Source organism: Phycodurus eques, chromosome 1, assembly GCF_024500275.1.
Source record: "Phycodurus eques isolate BA_2022a chromosome 1, UOR_Pequ_1.1, whole genome shotgun sequence".
Classification (NCBI taxonomy): domain Eukaryota; kingdom Metazoa; phylum Chordata; class Actinopteri; order Syngnathiformes; family Syngnathidae; genus Phycodurus; species Phycodurus eques.
In genome coordinates, this window is record NC_084525.1 from 31,244,749 (window position 1) to 31,265,964 (window position 21,216).

At 40.5% G+C, this 21,216-nt stretch overlaps 2 protein-coding genes across 7 annotated transcripts in view; one reads left to right on the forward strand and one right to left on the reverse strand.

The window, feature by feature from the left end:
* Positions 1-266: 266 nt before the first annotated feature.
* si:ch73-70k4.1 (uncharacterized) lies at positions 267-12,352 on the forward strand. Of its 2 annotated transcripts, none has more exons than XM_061687602.1 (4): positions 267-412; positions 2,545-2,692; positions 6,723-7,192; positions 9,625-12,352. In XM_061687602.1, the coding sequence occupies exons 1-4, from the start codon at positions 282-284 to the stop codon at positions 9,695-9,697; spliced, it is 822 nt and encodes a 273-aa protein (XP_061543586.1). In that variant the 5' UTR covers positions 267-281; the 3' UTR covers positions 9,698-12,352. The 2 variants fall into 2 exon arrangements, with proteins under 2 accessions (XP_061543586.1, XP_061543594.1); XM_061687610.1 differs by having other exon boundaries at positions 267-404.
* prkcz (protein kinase C, zeta) overlaps positions 11,015-21,216 on the reverse strand; it is a 121,443-nt gene continuing 111,241 nt past the window's right edge. For all 5 annotated transcript variants that reach the window (XM_061687511.1, XM_061687494.1, XM_061687503.1 and 2 more), the window contains one exon: positions 11,015-19,602. In XM_061687511.1, the coding sequence (XP_061543495.1) occupies positions 19,515-19,602 (88 nt within the window). In that variant the 3' untranslated portion in view covers positions 11,015-19,514. The remainder of the gene's footprint in view (positions 19,603-21,216) is intronic.

Consider the following 21,216-nt stretch of genomic DNA (forward strand, 5'->3'; position numbering starts at 1 on the left):
GCAGTTGAATCAGTACTTTTACTATGACCTTTTTTTTTTTTTTTTTAATTATTATTATTATTTTTGTTCATCACACATATCTGTACTTCTTCTGACGTACAGTGTGTGAGTACTTTTGCCTCCTCTGTTGTCTGTCTGTCTTGTGTCCAGGAAGGAGGAAACGTCAGCGTGGGTGTTCCCTATGAAATACGTACTCGGATTGGACATCATTCTGCAACGTCATGCCCCAAACACGGAAAGAGAGTACCGCTAAACGCGCGAATACATGAAGGCACACCAACATGGCTGCCAGTTCCTCACAGTCAAGTAGCGTGAATAAACGCAAGTATTTTATCGAAGATACTGCAGAAATAACTTACAGTGGCTCTTTGGAGACTCAACGTACCGCAGCAAAGAAGACTAATGTGAGCAGGTATGCGTAAACAACAGAGTAATTAAACTGCATGTGTGGTTATAGTTTGATGCCAACACTTTTCCAAACATTGACAGTTATCTACAGTGTTGTTTACGAAGCAGTATGTTTGCGACAAACACAGGGTCCTTGTTTACGACCGAGTTCCGTTCCTTCGAATTTGTACATAAATCGGCTCAAACGTACCATAGTCTATCAAAAACCCTCCTGCGCTAGCGCAGTATTGAAGTCACATTTAGAGGGAATGTTTGTGTGGAAAAACACATTAAGCAGTCAAACGGATAACTGTAAGCACGGCGGTAACCAGAGGTGGGTGGAGTTGCAAAAAATGTACTCAAGTAATTGCAATCGTATTGTTACTTTTGAATAATGTGAATGATAGGAAGCCCTCCAAATGATTACTACTCAACTTCCCAAGGACTGAGTAATTGGTGAGTAGCTTCTGATGTATTTTTAAATCAGTGCATTAACATCATCCATCCATTTTCTGAGCTGCTTCTCCTCACTAGGGTCGCGGGCGTGCTGGAGCCTATCCCAGCTGTCATTGGGCAGGAGGCGGGGTACACCTTGAACTGGTTGCCAGCCAATCGCAGGGCACATAGAAACAAACAACCATTTGCACTCACAGTCACACCTGCGGGCAATTTAGAGTCTCCAATTCATGCATGTTTTTGGGATATGGGAGGAAACCTGAGTGCCCGGAGAAAACCCACGCAGGCACGGGGAGAACATGCAAACTCCACACAGGCGGAGCCGGGGATTGAACTCCGGTCCTCAGAACTGTGAGGCAGACGCTCTAACCAGTCGGCCCACCGTTCCTCCGCATTAACATCAAATACTCTAAAATGTAAAATGGGATTTTGCAAATTCAAATATTGCCCAACAGCAACTTTTTAATGATAATATTTCTAATAAATAACATCACCGGTGATGCCGGGAACGCATTACTCCAAAAATCCGCCATTTTGAGTAACAAGCGATGTAACGATTGAATGCGATGTAGCGATTTGAATTCCTGATTTTTGTGGGTTTTTTGAGCTGGAAGCCCGGATTATGTAAAAATAAACAAAACAGATACTTAAAAATGAATCTGAATCTATAATCTATGAAAGTTTAACTTTTTGAATGGAATTATGGAAATAAATAAACGTTTACTTATTCAAATTTATTTGGAAAGGGTCTGTATATTGCAGATTTTTTTTTCTCCCTTCTCCTTTCGAACACGCACAACCCTTTCAACAGCAAGGAACACAGAACTTCAATGGGTCTGATTGGGTCGGAGGAGTTTCCATCCACCTGCTAGTTTAATTCCACAGAGAAATACATTTTGCAAATGGAGAACAAGACAGCCTCTTGTATGTTTCTTCAATTTGAAGTGGCGTTCTTGTCAGCTGAAATGTGTACATTTTGAGGCAGATGACAGCACATGACATGGCTGTTCTTTTTCATAGTCCATCCATCCATTTTCTATACCAGTTATCTTCACTAGGGCCTGGAGCCTATGTGTGAGGTAAATATAGATTTGTGCCATGTTTCAAATAAATGAGTCACTTTGAAAATGTTGCGTCTGTGTGGGGCTGTTTGCGGTCATGTGATTGCCTGGCTCCATTTGATTGGTGAAATTGAGTTAAACGTCATCAGTTGTTACATGGGATTATTGAAACATTATTGTGACACAAGTCTCACTGACAAACCAAAAAGTCTCATGCAAGAAAAATAAATAAAAAATATACAAGTAGCAAGATGAATGTAGCTCAATGTAATGGAGTAAAAGTAGTGTGTATATAAATTAAATTTAAAGCAAAAAGTAGGTTGCAGTAAAACTAATCTGACACGTATACCTTATCCCAAAAGGCACTTAAGTAAATGTAACAGAGTAAATGTAGCACGTTCCCACCCACCTCTGGCGGTAATTGAGCAAAGCGTTCCTGTGCGGTGTGATGTATTCTTAAGCCATCGTTTGTCAACAAAATGTAAATCATGTCTCCAATATTATTTGATGTGCTTATTCATGTGTACCTTTATATTATAAATTATATTTGAAGGAACTCTCTTAGTAAACAATAACCGTAAAATGGCATAATAGTTCATTGGAAAATACATTTAAGGAGAGAGATATTTGTGATTTGAAGGTCAATGGATTGTGGCTCGCCTTGGTGGACCAAGGAGCATCTGCCTGCTGCGGAAGCTCTGTGGGCCTTGACTCTCCAGTCTGCTCTGCCGTACCTGAACGAGCAGCATTGGGAAGAAGTTCCTGATCTTCCACATCCATCTGCAGCAGTATGTTACCTTTATCTTTTAGTGGGGAATGCATAATTTGTGTTAAAACCAAGAGAATAAATTGCATGCAAACTATCCTCCTTTTTTCCCCTTATGTAGAAATGTGGTTGTTTTTGTGGAAAACAACATGAAAGATGGCCTTACCTCCGCCAATTGAGAAGTTAAACTAGTTTAATTGGGATGAAAAACAGTGGCACGGTGGTTCCATGTTTAAATCTGGGCTCTGGTTTTCCTGTGTGCTTGGGTTTTGTTTTTCTGTTTGCAGTTTGTTCCGAGGCTTGCATGGTTTTTTTGCGGCTACTACAGCTTCCTCCTGCATGCCAAAAACATTGTTAGCTTCTTTGAAGACTCTCAGTTGGTGTGAGTCTGAATGGTTGCTTGTCTGTTTATATATGTGCCTCGCGATAAAATGGTGACCAGTCTAGGGTTGGCTGGGGAGAGTGAAAAACACTTTCAACACTTTTTGAATGGCCCAGCCAGAGCCCTGACTTAAACCCCAAAGCCAGGTATGAAAAACATGTTGCATCATTCCCCAAAAGACTCATGGCTGTATTAGTTCACAAGGGTGCTTCTAGTAAATACTGAGCAACGGATCTGAATGCTTATGGCTGTGTGATATTTCAGGTTTTCTATTTTAATCTGCAAAAATTTCAACAATTCTGTTTTTTTTCCTGTCAATATGGGGTGCTGTGTGAACATTAATGCGGGAAAAAAATGAACTGAAATGATTTTAGCAAATGGCTGCAATATAACAATGAAAACATTAAGGGGGTCTGAATACTTTCCGTACCCGCTGTAGTTATTCTAGGCTTATGATACCAGAAACAATTATAGTTTTTAATTTATAGGTAATTATGTACACATACTTTATGTTATTTGAATTTGAACTATTTCGTTGGTGATTAAGACCTCATTTTTTTAGACTTATCATCTTGGTGTGCACTGACATAGTTGGAGGGTTTACATTTGTGTTTGCCTTGTAACTGATATATTATTTCAATTTTAAAAGTGTGTCAAAGTTGTTCCTTCTTAAATACCGCTCGAACCACTGGTGTGCATCAGTGAAATGTACTTAAAAGATAGAAGCGAGGGCGATTACAATGTAAACTAGAGACACACTCAGTACAGTAGAGTGTGGATCCCTTCCAAGGTTTATTTATTTATTTATTTAAACTGTCCTGTTCAGCTGCATGGCCTTGTAGAATGGTGGATCTGTATGCATTTTTGTGCTGGAACAGTTTTGCTGTGGAACAGGGGGATTTGAAATACTCTCTCTGCGTATTTATTGAAAATGCAGCTGGACAAAAAAGCGTTTTAGGGGTCAGACAGAGGGACAGAGACAAAAATCATTTGCGTCTTTGTCCGACCCCATGATGGGGAGTTGCTGTTTATGGAATGCAGGCCTATGCGGTGGCACAAGCCAGTGCAAACTGTAGGCCGGTCCCAAGCCCGGATAAATGCAGAGGGTTGCGTCAAGAAGGGCATCCGGCTTAAAACTTTGCCAAACAAATATGAGCGTTCAACCAAAGAATTCCATACCGGATCGGTGGTGGCCCGGGTTAACAAGATCCGCCACCGGCGCCGTCAACCTGCAGGGCGCCTATGGAAATTCAGCTACTGTGGGTCGAAGTCGTAGAAGAAGAAGAGGTGGAAAACCGGTTCTTTGGCAGAAAGAGAAGAGGAAAGCACAGAGCCTAGAACTGAATGTGGGGACTTTGAATGTTGGGACGATGACAGGAAAATCCAGGGTTAACAACATCCGCCACCGGCGCCGTCAACCTGCAGGGCCCCTGTGGAAATTCAGCTACTGTGGGTCGAAGTCGAAGAGGTGGAAAGCGGGTTATTCGGCAGAAAGAGAAGAGGAAAGCACAGCGCATAGAACTGAATGTGTCCAGGAGACCAGGTGGAAAGGCAGTAAGGCTAGAAGTTTTGGGGCAGGGTTTAAATTATTTTACCATGGTGTAGATGGGAAGAGAAATGGAATCAGGGTTATTTTAAAAGAAAATATGTTGACTGGTGCCAGTAGTGTGCTAGATAGATGGAAAGATTACTTTGAGGAGTTGATGAATGAGGAAAATGAGAGAGAAGGGAGAGTAGAAGAGGCAAGTGTGATGGACCAGGAAGTGGCAATGATTAGTAAGGGGGAAGTTAGAAAGGCATTAAAGAGGATGAAAAATGGAAAGGCAGTTGGTCCTGATGACATTCCTGTGGGGGTATGGAAGCATCTAGGAGAAGTGGCTGTGGAGTTTTTGACCAGCTTGTTCAATAGAATTCTAGCATGTGAGAAGATGCCTGAGGAATGGAGGAAAAGTGTGCTGGTGCCCATTTTTAAGAACAAAGGTGATGTGCAGAGCTGTGGCAACTATAGCGGAATAAAGTTGATGAGCCACAAAATGAAGTTATGGGAAAGAGTAGTGGAGGCTAGACTCAGGACAGAAGTGAGTATTTGCGAGCAACAGTATGGTTTCATGCCGAGAAAGAGTACCACAGATGCATTATTTGCCTTGAGGATGTTGATGGAAAAGTACAGAGAAGGTCAGAAGGAGCTACATTGTGTCTTTGTAGAGAAAGCCTATGACAGAGTACCCAGAGAGGAACTGTGGTACTGCGTGCGGAAGTCTGGAGTGGCAGAGAAGTATGTTAGAATAATACAGGACGTGTACGAGGGGAGCAGAACAGCGGTGAGGTGTGCCTGTAGGTGTGACAGACGAATTTAAGGTGGAGGTGGGACTGCATCAGGGATAAGCCCTGAGCCCCTTCATGTTTGCAGTGGTGATGGATAGCCTGACAGATGAGGTTAGACTGGAATCCCCGTGGACCATGATGTTTGCAGATGACATTGTGATCTACAGTGAAAGCAGGGAGCAGGTGGAGGAACAGTTAGAAAGATGGAGGCATGCACTGGAAAGAAGAGGAATGAAGAGTAGCCGAAGTAAAACAGAATATATGTGCATGAATGTGAGGGGTGGTGCGAGAAGAGTGAGGCTACAGGGAGAAGAGAGAGCAAGGGTGGAGGACTTTAAATACTTGGGGTCAACCGTCCAGAGCAACGGTGAGTGTGGTCAGGAAGTGAAGAAATGGGTCCAAGCAGGTTGGAACGGGTGGAGGAAGGTGTCAGGTGTGTTATGTGACAGAAGAGTCTCTGCTAGGATAAAAGGCAAAGTTTATAAAACAGTGGTGAGGCCAGCCATGATGGACTGATTAGAGACAGTGGCCCTGAAGAGACAACAGGAAGCAGAGCTGGAGGTGGCGGAAATGAAGATGTTGAGGTTCGCTCTCGGAGTGACCAGGTTGGATAAAATTAGAAATGAGCTCATCAGAGGGACAGCCAAGGTTCGATGTTTTGGAGACAAAGTTTGAGAGAGCAGACTTCGATGGTTTGGACACGTCCTGGGGAGAAATAGTGAGTATATTGGTAGAAGGATGATGAGGATGGAGCTGCCAGGCAAGAGAGCTAGAGGAAGACGAAAGAGAAGGTTGATGGATGTCGTGAGGGAAGACACGAGGGCAGTTGGTGTTCAAGAGGAGGATGCAGGAGATAGGCTTACATGGAAAAGGATGACGCGCTGTGGTGACCCCTAAAGGGGACAAGCCGAAAGGAAAAGAAGAAGCTGTTTATGCAATCACCAGCTTGCGCTCCAAAAAGAATCAGGCAGAAGATGCAATAAATGGCCTTTATTTAAACAAGTTCAAGGATTGCTGTCCTGCTAACTGTCAGTTAAACCTATGGTGCAACATAGGTCTTATCATGAATGAATACATAAGTCCATGTATATGTACATTGAAAATGACGGGACCACAATTTTTTTTAATTCTGGTATTGGGCAACAGTTCAATTGGAGGGAAAAAAAAAACATCCCTTCGTGTTAACCTAGCCCACATAACAAGATAATGAACAAGGATATTCTTTCGGACTCCTCTGATGATCGCCCTTTGCTGACTTTGATCAGAAGGGGGGGGAATTGGGCTCAATTCGGCCCGATTATCGGTGTGTGTACAACGCTTAAAAATGTTTGCACTTCTATTTTAGGAGACGAAATCACACGTGCTGGATCAACAACACTGGTGTGACTTGAATGGCAAGGTTCCTCCCTTCCCTGAACCATCTCCAGTGTCCCAACAGAGTCCACATCTCCAGTTCGCCTCCTCCAAACAGACCAAAGCTAGACCGGAGACTTCTGACATATCGCTATCCTCTCTCTTCCGTCAAGAGCACGAGGCCAACATGGTGACGATAAAATCTGGCTACAAAAAAGATCAAGCATTTCCTCGTGCCATCGCTGGTCCGTCACGTGTTGAAGAAGAAAGATTAAAACACGATGAAAAGAGACCAACAGCACAAGTCAGTTGCTTCGGCAGTCAACCTCTGGACCAGAAGGAAGGCATCATTGAGGAGCCAATGGAGACTGAAGAAGGCAAGGAAAAGAAGTGCAGTGACACAAAAAGAGCTGAAGAAACATTGAATAGCTGCCCTATGTGCCTGCATGTCTTCTCTGTTGGGTGAGTATGGACGATCTACAAACACTATAAGGAACAAATTAAAGTGGTAAAAGGTAGGGCTGCACGATATTGCAAAAAATTACATTGCTGTTTTTTTTTTTTTTTTTTTTTTTTATATAAAAATGCGATATATACTGTAATGTGTATACAATTTGAAATAATACAGGATCAGTGTTGGGAAAGTTCATTTTGTATGTGAACTCGTTCAAAGTTCAGTTAATCATTCCAAAAATGAACTACAACCCCAATTCCAACAAAGTTGTGTTAAACATAAAAATAAAAACAGAATACAATGATTTGCAAATCATGTTCGACCTATATTTAATTGAATACACTACAAAGACAATATATTTAATGTTCAAACTGATAAACTTATTGTTTTTAGCAAATGACCATTAACTTAGAATTTTATGGCTGCAACATGTTCCCAAAAAGGTGGGACAGGGTCATGTTTACCACTGTGTTACATCCCCTTTTCTTTTAACAACATTCAATAAACGTTCTTTCCCATTCTTGCTTGATGTACAGCTTCAGCTGTTCAACAGTCCGGGGTCTCCGTTGTTGTATTTTACGCTTCATAATCCGCTACACATTTGCAATGGGAGACAGGTCTGGACTGCAGGCAGGCCAGTCTAGTCCCCGCACTCTTTTACTGCGAAGCCATGGTGTTGTAACAGGTGCAGAATGCGGTTTGGCATTGTCTTGCTGAAATAAGCAAGGGCGTCCATGAAAAAGACGTTGCTTGGATGGCAGCATATGTTTCTCCGAAACCTGTATGCACCTTTCAGCATTAATGGTGCCTTCACAGATGTGTAAGTTACCCATGCCATTGACACTAACACAGCCCCATACCAACACAGATGCTGGCTTTTGAACTTTGCGTCCATAACAGTCCGGAGGGTTCTTTTCCTCTTTGGCCCGGAGGACACGACGTCCACAATTTCCAAAAACAATTTGAAATGTGGACTCTTTGCATCAGTCCATCTTAGATGAGCTTGGGCCCAGAGAAGCCGGAGGCGTTTCTGGGTGTTGTTGATAAATGGCTTTTGCTTTGCATAGTAGAGATTCAAGTTGGACTTACGGATATAACGCCGAACGGTATTTACTGACATTGGTTTTCTGAAGTGTTCCTGAGCCCACGTGGTGATATCCTGTACACATTGGTGCCGGTTTTTGATGCAGTGCCGCCTGAGGGATCGAAGGTCACAGGCGTTCAATGTTTGTTTTCGGTCTTGCCGCTTACATGCAGTGATTTCTCCAGATTCTCTGAACCTTTTGATGATACTATGGACCGTAGATGATGAAATCCCTAAATTCCTTCCAAGTGTACGTTGAGGAGCATTGTCCTTAAATTGTTCGACTATTTTCTCAGGCACTTGTTCACAAAGAGGTGACCCTCGCCCCATCTTTGCTTGCGAATGACTGAGCAATTCAGGGAAGCTCCTCTTATACCCAATCATGGCACCCACCTGTTCCCAATTAGCCTGTTCACCTGTGGGATGTTCCAAACAGGTGTTTGATGAGCATTCCTCAACTTTCTCAGTCTTTTTTGTCACGTGTCCCAGCTTTTTTGGAACGTGTTGCAGCCATAAAATTCCAAGTTAATGATTATTTGCTAAAAACAATAAAGTTTATCAGTTTGAACCTTAAACCTTTTGGAAGTGTTCACTCATCCCCATTGTAACACAGACATGGAATGCTTCTTTTCTAAAGTTGGAATGAGACCCTTGATCAGTCAACGGGGGCCAGTTCATATAGCCGTTCACTCACCTGACTTCTGCGCAGGCACAGTGTGTTCAGTTTTCCACTTGGTGATGGTGTGTATGTGTGCGTGAATGCCCGTCTGACTCTACAGTACAGTATATGTGTCCTGTGATTGACTGGTAACTAATGCTGGCTTTGGTCTGCCTTTAGCCCAAGGTTGGCTGGGATCAGCTCCAGCTCCCCGCAAATTTGAACGCAATGAGCGGTAGAGAAAATAGAAGGATGGATTGAATAATGGCCAAATCCCATGTAGTCTGTTGCTCTGCACTCGTTCATTAACACTGTGTGCACTGGATAAAATTACCTTCTCAGAAAAGGACAAAAATATAAAAAAAACCCAGACATTTTGTCCCTAAATAAGTGGCCAAATCTGCCGATGGAAATAGTATGAATTGACTCAAGATTCTTAAAATATGCCCTTAAAACAAGTCGTTTTGAATAACGTCAAAACTGTCTTAAAATAGGTCCAGTAAGATATTTTCACGAGCAATAAGAAAAATCACCAGGTACAATTTTGCAGTGTGTTACTGCCTCCAACTACGTATGTTTCTTATGTCTTTGTATGTATCTTGTACATCTCCATGTGTGAATTTTTGTTGTTGTTTTTTTATTTTTTGAATTACCAATCATCTTCGCTCCCAATAATCCTGTGGTTCCTGTCCCTCCAGGGCCTCCCAGATGGACCGTGATGGCCACCTGGCTCAGTGTCTGTCAGACATGAATGTGGACATGCGCTGGTGAGCTCCAAGCAACCCAGATGTACCTGCCACACGCTACTGGGATAAAGTGATGTGTTTTCATCTTGATTTTGAAGAGCCTGAGACATTCAAGTCTTCTCCATAATTCAGCTGCACTATGGGCAAATGCAACACAGTGGCCTCACTGGTCCTCCCCCAGCACCGAAATCAACTGAAACACATCATGCATTAGCATCACATTGACAACATATGCTGTACATACATTAATGATGGAAGAATTCGACTTTACCATTTTTTTTTTTTCCCCGTAACATTTTCATAACTAATGACATTGCAACAATTACTGAGTCTATTTGTTATGTGTGATCGGTTCTGAACATATCTCCCTATAAAGGGCTTAAATGTGCTATTCCACCGAACTGTGCTGGTATATGTACCCACTGAATATTTCATAATGCTATACTGACATAGCTATTGAAATCACATAATCATTATTGTCACAGTATCAAAACACCAGCAGTGGATTTCTGTATTGTATTGTGCAGTTCTTTCATCAAAAAATATGAATTTATAATTTGCGTTTTGAACATGTTGCTCCATTCATTTTGATTTGACGAAGAGCAAAGGGTCATGCAATGTCACGAATGTTTTAATAAACACATTCAATGTTTTGACGTGCAACTTGATAACACATTTGCCATTTTCTTAGATTCAAAGCTGAGAGAAGACTGCCGTGTTTAAACATTTTAAAACATACAATTTGATATATATATATATATATATATATATATATATATGAGTGATTGAAAAGTAACTCCCTATTTTAAAATATAATTTATTCCTATGTTGTAATATTTTTCTCAATTTTTTTGTGTATGTTCCATGATTAAAGGAGCAGGTCTATTCTACCAAACCAACGACTGTGGAAGAACGTGAAGGGCGAATACGAGAAGTTACGTTTTCCATCCCACAAGATTTCCTTGTGAAATCAGTTAATGGGGTTCCCAGGCGGCTTGAGAAACTGGTGCCTAATGCTGGCGCTCATATTGAATTTTATATGAAACGCCATGCAATACACTTTCTTCTCAATGTTCATTTCTTGTAAGAATTATAGTTCAGAAATAAATTACAAGTACTTAAAAATAGGGAGTTACTTTTCAGTCACATGAATATGTGTGTATATATATATATATATATATATATATATATATAGTAGTGGAGGAAGGAGGCAGACTTTCTAACCCGTCAGACCGTGTCGCCCTATACATGATATAAACATTTATATGATGAATGAGTGAATGCTGTATTCTAAGCATTGAAAGCACCAATCAGAAATGACAGTGTGTAAAGGAGCCAAAGGTTCACAGAAAACCAGTATTGTTTTTAATTATTACACATATTTACAAAGACGCTGTGAAGAAAATATCAAACCAACAGTGAATTCAAACAAATCTGTCGACATGTAATTATTATTATTACAGTATCATTTTCTTAAATAAAAATACAGCAAGGTGTTATACTCTTTTGTCGCTCATGATCCAAATGTCCGACATGGGAAGAAACGCTCCACATGAGATAGTAGATGCAGAAGATTGCTGAAATGTCGAAGGGATTTGCAAGTGTGTGCGCATGAATGTGTTTTATTCAGTGTCTTCATAACTGCTTCATTATCGCTGCCTGTGCTATCTTCCTCTCTGCATGTCAAGGCCTGCAGCTAAATAAGAACCTTTGACTCGGGATCCACTAATTAATCCTATTATGTAGTTCTCAAAATAATAATAGGTCAGATTGCATCCAATAATTTTCAACCAATAGAGACATTTTCCTTGTAAGCACATTTAAAGAAAATTAATTTAGATACATAAATGAAGTGTTTGATTTTATGAAATTTCAACAGTGATCCGAGGCTTCCAAATTCGAACATTTAGATCGGATGCAGGCAAACATTTTTGCTCAATGGTTTGATTTTTAAAATGGACAGACTCTGTCATTTGCAGATGAGGTGTAAAAAAAGAATAGAAAGAAACCAATAATTGTCTACGTAAAATATGTAAGACATTACACATGAAAATTGTATTGAATTATAGTTAACTGGTGATTTAATTCGAAAATAAAGGAAAATAATGTAACATTACGACACAAAAAGTACATTCAACTAACCAATTATAGGAAAAAACATCTAGGAAGATATACTGCAGGATTCTTCATAAAGTTAATGTGCCAGGTGCTGGAGTTGGCCCATACTTTGACCACCCCTAATCCAGATGGACATGAACGGTGGTTTACTGAGAACAATGCACAAAAACAGCCTTCAATTTACAATACTGCTCCCAATACACATTTTCAATCCTTTTTATGAGCTTACTTTTAAATGGTACCAACCATTCATCAATAATGAACATGTCAGCCTTAAAGCATATATTATTCTTTCTATTCAAAGGCATATTTGACTGTGTATTGAAAATGATGACGTTAACAATTTGTCAGCAGAAAAGTGTAGGTATTACACCAGGGGTGGTGAACCTATGGCACAGGGGCCGTATATGGCCCGCAAGAGATTTCAGTCTGACACTTACAGTCCTAAAAAAGTAAGAGGAACGGTAATTTATATACCATGTGATTGAAAAGTAACTCTCTATTTTTAAGTATTTGTAATTTACTTCTGAACTATAATTCTTACAAGAAATGAACATGAGAAGAAATTGTATTGCGTGGAGTTTTATTGAAAACTCAATATGGGCGCCAGCATTAGCCACCAGTTTCTCGAGCCGCCTTGGAACCGCATTAACTGATTTTACAAGGAACTCTTGTGGGATGGAAGACAAGTTCTCGTATTCGCCCTTCAAGTTCTTCCAAAGTTGTTGGTTTGGTATAATAGACTTGCTCCTTACATCATGGAACATACACAAAAAAAAAAAAAAAAATTGAGAAAAATATTACAACATATGAATAAATAATAAGTATTTTAAAATAGAGAGTTACTTTTCAATCAACCTGTATATATACATACATATACATATATACATACATATACATATATACACATATACATATACACATATATATATATATATATATATATAAACCACTCGCAGCTGATTTCAGGCAAAAGGCATGGGGACCATATAGAAATGGACAATAACAGCTATCTGTGTTGGAGATGACGCGAGTGAACCACTACATTGTAGGTGACTGCTTCAAAATTCACAAATGCGCAATCATTTGTATGTATGACCTTATCATGGCCCTCGGAGGACTCGATCCATCCATCCATTTTCTGAGACGCTTATCCTCACAAGGGTCGCGGGCGTGCCGGAGCCTATCCCGGCTATCATCGGGCAGGAGGCGGGGTACACCCTGAACTGGTTGCCAGCCAATCGCAGGGCATACATAAACAAACAACCATTTGCACTCACATTCACACCTACGGGCAATTTAGAGTCTTCAATTAACCTATCTTGCATGCTTTTGGGATGTGGGACGACACCGGAGTGCCCACCCAGGCACGGGGAGAACATGTAAACTCCATACATGCGGGGGCTGGGGATTGAACCCCAGTCCCCAGAACTGTGAGGCAGACGCTCTAACCAGTCACTCACCGTGCCACCTCTCATAGGACTACTTAATTAAATTGGCCCTACGACTGCATTCTATATGCCCTGAATATGCATTCTATATGCCCATTGTCCATCTCCAATAGCACTTGAAAGAAGAAAAAAGTACCAGTAGATTGTACTGTGTATGTAATTTATTACACTGTGCCTAATACATTTGTTAATTCGCTGATTTGGTAGTTGAGTAGATATACAGTTGTGATTAGAGTGTTAGCAAGAGTGTGCGAAGCGTGTACAGCTCAAATCCTCACAAAAGCATAATCAAATGTGGAATTCCTTCATCATTAATTGAATATTCAAACTGTAATGTGATAGTGGTAACAATAGTTCAGTTGTATTTAAGTTTGAAGTACTAACTGTGTTTCTCCCAAAATGATTTCGGTACAATTTTACAATTTTTATCGAACTTTTATGTGCAATACATGTTAATTGAATCATTATTTAAGTTATTATTGGAGTTATATTATTTTTTTTCTTTTCTGGCAGTGTTAATGTTCACACAGCATGACGAGGCTTACGATAATATTAAAATACTGCATACACTTTTAAGATTAAAACCTCTGACTTGTTTTCGATGAACAATTGGGCCTACTAGACTATCCATCCATTTTCGACACCGCTCGTCCTCACTAGGGTCGCTGGTATGCTGGAGCCCATCCCAGCTAACTGCGGGCGAGAGGCGGGGTGCACCCTGAGCTGGCCGCCAGCCGATCGCGGGCCCAGACAAACAAACAACCATTCGCATTTACACCGACAGGCGATTTATGTTACGATTAGCCTACCATGCATGTTTTTGGGATGTGGGAAGAAACCGGAGTTCCCGGAGAAGACCCACACAGGCACGGGGAGAACATGCAAACGCCACGCAGGCGAGGCCGGATTTGAACCCGGGTCCTCAGAACTGTGAGGCAGACACTAAGACTACTGTATTTTAATTTCATTTTAGTGGTACTTGGAGGTCAAAATATTTTTTTATGTGGAAATTGGTGTAAAAGGTTTGAGAACAACTGCTTCACAGAAATTGAAGTAGCAGCATGTGACTTACTGTAAAAAGTGAAAGACAAAGGTTTTGTTTTCCTGTGAATGACTGCACTAATATTTGGTTGTACAAGTACAGTTTGTGAGTGCTGCTTCACATCTGTGTCGCAACATTTGGTACCTGTGAACTGCTATTCCACCCCGGGACGCTATTCATATTTAGTGTTCTCAATTGTGTGTATGGAAATAAAAGGTATGATCATGCTTTTTTTTTTTTTTTTTTTTTTTTTCGAAACACAAATCTATTATTCTGAACACAATTGTAAATGAACCAAGGACATAGGCGGCACTATTCAAAAAGAGAACCGATGAAGTGATTCTAATGTTGAGCGAGCCTAAATGAAGATGAATACCTTGTTCCACAAGAAAGCACGACCACCCAGCAGCATGATACAGTGGGTACGGAAAGTTTTCAGACCCCCTTAAATTTTTCACTCTTTGTTATATTGTAGCCATTTGTTAAAATCATTGAAGTTCATTTTTTCCTCATTAATGTACACACAGCACCCCACATTGACAGAAAAAAAAACGTAATTGTTGAAATTTTTGGAGATTTATTAAAAGAGAAAAACTGAAATATCACACAGCCATAAATATTCAGACCCTTTGCTGTGACACTCATATATTTTTAACTCGGGTCCTGTCCATTTCTTCTGATCATCCTTAAACTGCTTCTACACCGTCATTGGAGTCCAGCTGTGTTTGATTATACTGATTGGACTTGATTAGGAAAGCCGCACACCTGTCTATACAAGACCTTACAGCTCACAGTGCATGTCAGAGCAAATGAGAATCGTGAGGTCAAAGGAGCTGCCTGAAGGTTACCCAAAATGTTCCGCTGCACTTAAGGTTCCTAAGAGCACAGTGGCCTCCATAATCCTGAAATGGAAGACGTTTGGGACGACCAGAACCCTTCCTAGAGCTGGCCGTCCGGCCAAAGTGTGCAATCATGGGAGAAGAGCCTTGGTGAGAGGTAAAGAAGAACCCAAAAGATCACTGTGGCTGAGATCCAGAGATGCAGTCGGGAGATGGGAGAAAGTTCTAGAAAGTCAACCATCACTGCAGCCCTCCACCTGTCGGGGATTTATGGCAGAGTAGCTCGACAGAAGATATCCTGGACAAAAACCTTCTCCAGAGTGCTCAGGACCTCAGACTGGGCCAAAGGTTTACCTTAAAAAAAGACAATGACCCTAAGCACACAGCTAAAATAACGAAGGAGTGGCTTCAGGGCTGACTTGTTTTTGAAATCCAATTGAGCATCTATGAGATACCTGAAAGTGGCTGTCCACCAATGTTCACCATCTAACCTGCCAGAACTGGAGAGGAGGTGCAAGGAGGAAAGGCAGATGATCCTGAAATCCAGGTGGGAAAAACTTGTTGCATCATTCCCCAAAAGACTCATGGCTGTATTAGCTCAAAAGGGTGCGCGTGTGTGTGTGTGTGTGTGTGTGTGTGTGTATATGTATATATATATATATATATATATATTATGGCTGTGATATTTCTGTTTTTCTTTTTTAATAAATCTGCAAAAATGTCAGCAATTCCGTTTTTTTCCCCTGTGCATACATTAATGAGGAAAAATTTTACTTCAATGATTTTAACAAATGTCTGCAATATAACAAAGAGTGAAAACTTGAAGGGGGTCTGAAAACTTTGCGTACCCACTGTATTCACAACCGGCTGCAAGATGGTCTTGCAGCCCCGTTCACAAAGTGAGATTCAAAACCATTGAGAATATGGTTACAAGGTTACTTTTGTTTTACCAGCCCACCTCTGGACTATGTCACACATCTGTGACATCTTACTGTGAAGCCGCTCAAGTTCAGTGCCACTAACGAGCTCGTTCCACCAACATTTTCGTCATTTGCATCACATCACACGAGACATCAGCATGTTGTGCAAGACTTCAGCTTTCCTTACGAGACACTGGTTCGAGGGTGTTCGGAGGCCACACTTAATCCAATTCGACAAGGGGAGAAGTCGAAGCTATATAGGCATCTTCATCACTTATCAAAGTACAGTTTTATTGTAAACAAGTTTTAACAGTGTGGCTTTTTACTCGTGTGTGACAGCAACCTTTGCATTACGCCTTTATCATTACAATTAACGGAGACTGTGTTCAAAACAAAACCTCCCGTTTTGTCATATTTGTTCAAACTGTTAGAACTGACAGTAAAATATTTGAAAACAAATAAATAAAAAATCAGCCCAGCCTGTCTCCATCTTGTACCGAATGATTTTAAAGGAACCAACAGCGCCCAAGGAAAAACATTATTGATCCCCACAGCCTCACGCCGCTGGCGTTAAAATCAATCCCCTCCCCCCGAAAAAAATATTCCCATTCCTTCTTTGCTAACAACTGGACATAAGACTAGAAAACGGAAGTAGAACAAGGGACATCAGGCAGCTGAGGATTTAGAATCAATGCTGAATTATGTATTATAATTTCTGCTTAACAAGTCAGTTTAATCACCTCTTTTAGATTTTTGATTGATTGTACCGATTACATTTAGGGTTATAGTAACACACTGTTACAGATAAGTTCTGCTACCCAAGTAGCCGTGGCTGTCGGCTTGTTTACAATGCACGTTATGTACAGTGGACTTCTCGTGTACGCTCGTGAGGGGCGCGGCTTTGGTCAGAGCCTCGAAGTGGGGATGAGTGAACTGAGGCTACATTCAAATCTTGCTCGCATTTGTAAATCTGCAAACTGCCCCCTTTAAGTAAGACTTGAGTGTTTGAATGTTTTGTTTTCTTAACAGCATTTTAAAATGTTACTTTAAAGTTTAGAAATTGATGGCCTGGAATTGTTTGCTCTGACATACTGTCTAGAGATTCAAACAAATCGACAAGCAACCCAGAATGGATTATGTCCAACCTTGGAGGTTCCAATGTACATTCTAACAACACAGGAGCAAATAACCTGGTATTTGATCAAAGTGGTCAACAAAGGAGGTTTTATTCAATTTAAATAATTGTGTTAATTTCTTCTGATGGGACTTGACACCATGAACTAAATCTGTACAAATCTGGATTTATATTTAACTAGACCTAATGAGTACAATTACATAACGGTGAACATTTGAAACAGTGTCACTAAACAATACTCTTGTACACACAAATGATCTTTTGCATAATTTGTGCTGCTGAGTGTTTTTGATGTGATGTTCAATAAATGGAGGGCACTTAAGTGGGATACACACATCAATTTTTAACATAACCGTTATTTGAAATGTCTCTCAAATTTTAACATGACAACACCAAATCAGCAAGTGTGTAGTTACTGCGCTTATACTATGTGGTGTACTTGAGATGACCAACACAGCACAACGCACATAACGATATCTCAATCAACATTTGCACGTTTCCTCCCCCAAACCAGATGTCTGGCGTAGCACCAAGACTGACCAATGAGAGGCAGCACGGTGCCACTGGGCATCCAGGCCGGTGGCTCAGCCCGACTTGGTGTTCACCACACATACAAGGATTTGAGATGGGAAATACTGAACAAGTGTAACATTTCTGACTGCCAGCCCATTGTAGCACCAGGCCTTTGCTGACTTTAATCAAAATTTGCTGATCTTAATTGAAATTAGGCCCGAATGTCAGTATGTGTGTACCTCACTTTGCAGTTTAAACCAGTGATTCGTGGGATGGTGGGTCAGGACCCAAATATGGGTCGCAGACTCATTTTGGGTGTTTGGGTGGGTCGCGGACAGCCAAGAAAAATGACGGGGTCCTCGGTTTACAACGATGCTGAATAGTGAGGAATCAACTAGTTTGCCCAGCGGCATAAAGATACGCGATCACGCGGCCTGCTCAGTTAGCATTGCATTTACTTTTTTTCCATTTGATTTCATAAATGCAGTTGTCATGTTCACGCTCAGTTTCTTAATGTGCTCTTAATTGCCCCTTGAACATGTTGTCATAGTCTACTCATTTTATTTGAAATTGTTTAACCGACAAATCCTCACTGAGATTAAAAATCTCCTTTTACAAGGGTGTCCTGTTACAATACATAACTATGTATATTTTACAATCATGTATTGTGTACAATACATGATAACAAATTTAAAAAAATTATTTTCAATTTTTAAAGAATACATTTTCTTTATCTTCTTAATTTCTATAAAGCAGGTTTCGACTTTGGAACAATAGGGAAATGTGAACCCCAGGGTGACGAGTTGAGAACCACTGGTGTAAACAATGCAGCCTTGGCAAAATCCTGTTGCTTGTGACATGAACTCAGATTCGTGTCCCAAATCTCACACTCACTTAACCCTGCAATGAAATGTGCAAACCAGGAAACCTTCTCACAAGCCATCTACTAATCAATGTACTGGTGGCTCAAGTTTTGAAGACATTTCCGACGTCGGATTTGGCAACGCTGCTCCTGTGCTTTGGAATTCACTCATTCAAAAGCAAAACAGTTCTCTCAGTCTGCTGTGCTCCAAAAAGAACCTGGCACAGTACAGACTATTGTATTATGTTCTATTTTGAGTGGGTATAAAGAAATGTTGACAGGGAGATAAGTCCAATCAGAGACAGGGGAATTTGTTTGATCTGTGAGGCACTTCTTAAATAAAATTAAAAAAAAAAAAAAGCAAAATTCAAGAAATAGTATATTGTTGTTCAGGAGGAAAAAGGGCCACTTGCATCGATGAAAAAGGCATCATCAAATTTGGATTGAATACCTACATGATCGTACACAATAACTTAAACTTTCAGTGATCATTATACATTCTTATTTTAAATGAGTCCCACACCCGACCCTCCCTCCTATTGAGATTAAAAAAAAAAAAAAATCACCAAATTGCCAAGAAAGTGTATGTAAAATGTTCAAGTCCTTCACAGAAGCTGTGGTGCATCCAGAAATGTGCGATGGAATAAAAGGTGTCAGGCACCGAACGAGCCAGCTCTCAAAGCATTGGACACCACAATGGAGATTCTGTGGCTTGAGAGGAATCAAAAAACAGAACAAAGAAGGTTAAGACGAAATATCCAGAGGGAATGTCCTTCGAGTGAATTGTTCTTGCAGATACCAAGAGAATAAGGAAACTGGTATCCCAGTAGTGCAGGAAGGTACATTTCCTGTATCAACGTTTGCTTAGCTGACAAGGTCCAGAGAGGAGCATTCGTCCTCTAGTCCTCGAGATGTCTTGTGGCTTGGACAAACTGGAGCCAAGAGGAAACACCTTGTCGCCTTCATACAGACTCCTCAGTGGACAGCAGCAGGGGGTTGATGTATTCAAATCCCTCAAACTCCGACTGGTCTATTCTCTTGATGACGCTCCTGAAGAGGAGGAGGAAGAGTTAAAGGACACTACAAAAATGACTTATGCATTGTGACGCAACATTATTGAAGGACAATTTGAAGGTAATTCAACATTATACTTGTGGTTGTATAACAAGCCACTCCCACTCCTCATAAAGACTCTTTTAGGTCTAGAAGTTATGAAAAAGCTTTACACTTTCATTCAAATATGCCTTTGCCACCTAGAGGTTATGAGAGAGGTGTACTTTCATTCTAATATACCACTGCCACCGAGAGGTTATGAAAAAGGTCTATGTATGACAGGGGTACGTATGACTGCATTTATGTACAGTTGTGCTCTTAAGTTTACATACCCTGACAGAAATTGAAATTTGTATTTTTTTATAAATATGACTGAACAATCACCACCATTTTGTTTAATGATAATGCTTTTCTGAAATGCTTGACATTTTAATTTGAATCCCATTAAAATAGAATTACTGGACATGTTTTGCCTGGCCCTTCATGTTTTCTTTAAAGAATTGCACCGATCTTACAAATTCTGCCTGGGTAATCAAACATATGAGCACAACTGTGCGCTTTCTCATTTACAAAATAAAAGTAGGACTGTGAATTTCAAAATAAAAGTTTAAAAAAAAAAAAAAAGTATTACGTGTTCAAATATAGTGCTTAACTTCAGAGCCATTCTTTGAAAAAACTAACTAAATACAGATAATACTTAATGTTTTGATCATATGGGTAGAAGAAAAATATGCATAGGTAGAAGGGTTTTCCAGAATTTTGAGGGCAACTTTGGGGGTGCGTATTATACATGGCTGCGCATTATACACGAGAAATTAGGGTATATCCCCTCAGCAATTTAGATTCTTTTTTTCTGAGAAACAACAATGGCACTAATTTACATATGCTCACAGAGTTTCCCCAACCAAACATGGCAGCTACCTGGCTGAAAATCTGCCATTTTGACTGAATGTTCTGTATTTATTGGGGAATACGGATGAAAAGTAGCATTACACTAACTGCGACATATTCAGTGCATTTTATTTTATATGCGTCTATTGTTGGTTCTTCCTTTAAAACTTTTGTGGGTATCTGCTGCTACTTCTGTGATGGCAACAATCCAACTGAAAACACTTCAGGCTTTTTCCACAGGCTTCACTGGCTAACTTCAGCAAGGCAGTTTATAGTTATTAAGAAAAATGCAAAACGGCTTGCTGAGAATAGTGGGGGAAACCAAATATGTGTTTCTCTGACAACATGATCCCAAAGGAGAGAAAGAATGTGGTTGTGGAGACAAATCTGTGCTTTTTGCTTCATGCGTCTGGTGTATCCATTGTTAAAAACATCATCACAGGTTAATGAAGTGGAACCCTGTAACTTGTAGGCTCAGACTGGCTGGGTAAATAGAAAGGTCTCCTAGCAACTCTGCTGGCTTCATTTCTATACCACCATGTGTGTATGCATGTGTATTTGTGTTAGTAGTTATACAAAATGGTCATGTCCCCAAAAAAGGGCCTCTTTTCTGTAAAGACTGACAAGAAAGACAGACTTTGAAGTTACAGCTGGGTGGGGGTCTAATCTTAGGGGCCAGTGGCAGAGTCAAACAGGTCGCATGTTTTTTTTCCTTTGCGC